Below are 4,027 nucleotides of genomic sequence, written 5' to 3'. Positions count from 1 at the left end.
TGCAGATGTTTAAAAGGGTTTTTGTTTTTTTTTGCATTTTTTGGTATTTTTGTGCATTGCGCTTATTCGCGTTTCTGCATGAAAATTATTATGTGCTTTTGCACATTTCTTTACGCAACTACAACGCTCAACATCAGAATCCCATCCTTTTCTATTGTGACTGTTCACATTTCTTACTCATTGGCTTACCTCTACACAGGCTCCTCCCCCCTTCAGTCTATCATGAATGCAGCTGCTAGACTCATTCACCTAACCAACCGCTCAGTGTCTGCAACCCCTCTCTGCCGATGCCTCCACTGGCTTCCATCCTCCGCCCCTCTCTGCCAATCCCTACACTGGCTTCCATCCTCCGCCCCCCTCTGCCGATGCCTCCACTGGCTTCCATCCTCCGCCCCTCTCTGCCAATCCCTACACTGGCTTCCATCCTCCGCCCCTCTCTGCCAATCCCTGCACTGGCTTCCAATAGCCCAAAGGATAAAATTCAAAATATTAACAACCACTTACAAAGCCATCCACAACTCTGGCCCCGAATATATCTCCAAACTCGTCTCAAAGCATCACTCTAACCGTACCCTCCGCTCTTCCAAAGACCTCTTGCTTTCCAGCTCCCTCATCAACTCCTCCCATGCTCGCCTCCAGGACTTCACTGGAGTCTCTCCCATCCTCTGGAACTCTTTACCCCAACCTGTCCGTCTATCTCCCACTCTGACTGCCTTTAGGCGATCCCTTAAGACTCATCTCTTCAGGGAAGCCTATCCCACCTCAACCTAACCACTCAACCATCACGTTCTCAGACGATTCATCCCCACACAGCTCCCTCCTCGTGTATCACTGGCCCCTCCCTCTGAAATTGTAAGCCCTCAGGGGCAGGGCCCTCCTTACCATCTTGTCTTGTGTTGTATTGGGAGTGTAATGTCTTCCTTATACTGTACAGCGATGCGCAGACTGTTGGCGCTATATAAATATGAGCTGTTTTTGGAGCGGTGTCGCATTCACAGGTGTCTCCATTGACGTCTATGAGGCCAGAAATGCGCGGCACAGCTCAAAAAAAAACACCAGCTCATGCGCGACTTTGTGCAGCAGCTTCTGCGCCCGTTTTTGCGCCTGAAGAGCCGCTTCCTCCCCTAAAACTGCTTCCCATTGGTCAAAACAAAATCAATGCGCGCTGTGATGCTTTCACCTTTCATTTTCAATGTGTGTCCATGGGTCGGTCTCGGGTTTTTTTTTTCAGCACATCACAACGGCGCCATTGACAATAAATAGCACTAGGTGTGACTAAAGCCCTAAAGACGCTTTCACTTTGCGATAACGTTCACCCAGCAGATAAGATATTTATTGCATGCCATAAAAAACATGACCATGAATGAGGAATCCAACATTTTTCAGCTCTCTGGAACAGGAATAGAGGGGAGATCGTTTAATGGGGGGGGCGGCTGCTCTAGTGACAACTGAGAGAGATTTCCTTTCACTTCCTGTTGTGTCAGCAGTACAGGAAGTGAAAAGAAAATCTCCATAATGGAACAAAGAATTCAAAAAAACAGGGATTTTAACTATTCCAGAAACAAAGTTTAGCTTTGGACACATTTTTTTTTATTTAGCTCTTTGACCCCTAAAAAGGTGCCACTAACTAGCAGATCCTTATATTGCAGAGGTGCAGAGAAGATGAAAAAAATATATACCCTGCCATTGTTACATAACCCATTTCCCGAGCTCACCAATGCAACCTAAAGCCTACATCCAAGGCCGGATTTCCCACAAGGCCAGCCAAGGCCCGGCTTTGTGGGGGTGGCGAGTAGGGGGGCGCATTGAGGAACCTGGCCTTGGGGCAGCAGAGGGAGTAAATACGGCTCTGCCTACATCACCTACCTGAGCAAACAGCAGCATTGTGGATGTTTCATGTCACTGGAGAGCGCAAGGCACCTATAAAATACAGCCTCAGGCAATGACGCAGGGGGCAGTAACCCGCAGCAGCCAATCAGCAACCACCTTTCTACAATTCATCTTCAGCCCGCTAAACATTGAACTTGACTCAGATTTGCTGCTATTGATTAGATGCGTCTCCGCTTACCCGATATTTGGAATGGGCCAACCCGTAGTCACCAATTTTCACCATCATATCGGCGGTCAGGAGGCAGTTCCGCAGAGCGAGGTCGCTGAGTATTGAAAAGGGAGAAAGACGGTGAGACAAACGGAACTCTATACAAGGCCGTGATGTGCTGTACATTCCCCTGCAGGGGGCTCAGGAAACCCCACACAATCCCAGACAAAATTAAGGAAATTCAGAAAAAACACTTCAAATGTGCTAAAGTCACAATGTCCATTTGGATTGAATATGAGCTCCAGGTAACCTATTGCAGCCAGGTCCAGCAGGCTTTTGACAGTGGATCCCAGGGGTGGGGCTTCTGTCACATGACTCCCTTGATCAAGTCCGGGGCTTGGAACCAGGGAACACTGGGGACTGTGCTTCACATTCTAAACCATTCAGAGAGTCTGGCAACCGTGCTGGGATGTATGGGCACAGTTGAGGCATCAATGGAAACATGCAAGTTTGGCTAGGCCTTGTCTGCATGTTTAAGCTATGGGGAGGAAAAGGAGGGAACTGATGTCTGGTGGTGGCTTCTTCTGGGGCAAACAAGAATGAACCCAATTTCCTGCCCAAGATCCCGAGTACCTGCATGAGGTCATCAAATGCTGGACGAGGTTACCATCATATTTACCGGAGACTTTGTGGATTTAGATGTAGTTGGGAAGGTGCCACAAGATAAAGCCAGATACCCCCAAAGTCCACTTAAATACCCAACATGGTCAAAAATGAGTGTATAGAATATCACACATAAATTATACAGCTGAAAGTATGTGGAGCTAAAAGAAGTGACTCTATACCACCCAAAGTACGAGGACCTCACTACCCCATTGACGGAGTTCAGGTGTCTCCAGTGAAGGTTCTGTTAATACGTCTTCATACAAAGACATTGTGAACAACTGGGCTTATCCAGCTCATCTAGATCAGCCTCTGCTCCTCTAGGAAGCCTTCCCACAAGATTTTGGATCTGTAGGTATTTGGGCCCATTTGTGAGGTCAGGTACTGGTGTTGGATGAGAAGACCTGGCTCATAATCAACGTTCCAATTTAACCCAAAGGTTGTTCAGTATGGTTGAGTTCAGGCCTCTGTGCAGGACACCCAGGTTCCTCCACACCAAGCTGGTCACGCCATGTCTTTATAGAGCTGGTTTTGTACACGGGGGACAGTCATGGTAGAACAGAAAAGGGTCTTCACCAAACTGTGACCACAATTGTCTACAATGTCTTTGTATGATGGAGGATTACCAGAACCTTCACTGCACCTCAACCTACTAAACACCTTTGGGATGAATTGGAACACTGACTATGTCTTCTCCCGCCCGACCTACGTCTAGTACAAATGTCTTTGTATGATGGAGGATTACCAGAACCTTCACTGGAGACCCCTGAACTCCATCATTGGGAAGGGGGTCCTCATACTTGTTACCATATAGCTTAATTTATTGATTTGCTTCTCCCTTTGAAGGGGAAATAACGAATGTTAATGTTAATTTTAGTATTTCATCAGCTCTTCCCTGTAATCAATATCCCCCCCATCCCATTAAACTGCCGGCCTTCCTTACGCGTACAGAAGAGGTATTAGCGCCCGGGAAGGCTGCTAATGTTAATAAGCCGATTACAGCTCTGATGTCACACGATAATAATAGAGACGAGCAGAGAGTCACATTGCTGTCCGGGGCGGCCAGGAGCTTTTGAGTGCCGCCTGCAACAAAATCACTGATGCTGGAGCCTGCAAGTCCCACTCAGTCAGCATCAGGATATTGTTCCAGGGGACAAACCAGGAGAGGCGTCCAGAGATGTGTCGGGTAGCGCCGGCTGTGATAGGACGGTGTCCAGCGAGGGGGGAGAGATATACAAGGGAGCGGGGTGGTAAAGGGGGAAGAGGGGCAAAGAAAACTGAATGCATTAACAACAGCAGAGATCTATGAAGGCAAGAGGGAGGGCA

At 47.9% G+C, this 4,027-nt stretch overlaps 1 protein-coding gene across 1 annotated transcript in view; it reads right to left on the bottom strand.

The window, feature by feature from the left end:
- LOC108797164 (serine/threonine-protein kinase LMTK1-like) overlaps positions 1-4,027 on the bottom strand; it is a 6,323-nt gene that overhangs the window by 468 nt on the left and 1,828 nt on the right. The window contains exon 3 of the mRNA XM_018568734.1: positions 2,069-2,153. Within this exon, the coding sequence (XP_018424236.1) occupies positions 2,069-2,153 (85 nt within the window). The remainder of the gene's footprint in view (positions 1-2,068; positions 2,154-4,027) is intronic.

Source organism: Nanorana parkeri, unplaced genomic scaffold (assembly GCF_000935625.1).
Source record: "Nanorana parkeri isolate BGI_ZX_2015 unplaced genomic scaffold, ASM93562v1 scaffold1237, whole genome shotgun sequence".
Classification (NCBI taxonomy): domain Eukaryota; kingdom Metazoa; phylum Chordata; class Amphibia; order Anura; family Dicroglossidae; genus Nanorana; species Nanorana parkeri.
Note: the sequence above shows the minus strand (reverse complement) of the source record. Positions and strands in the feature narration are given on the sequence as shown.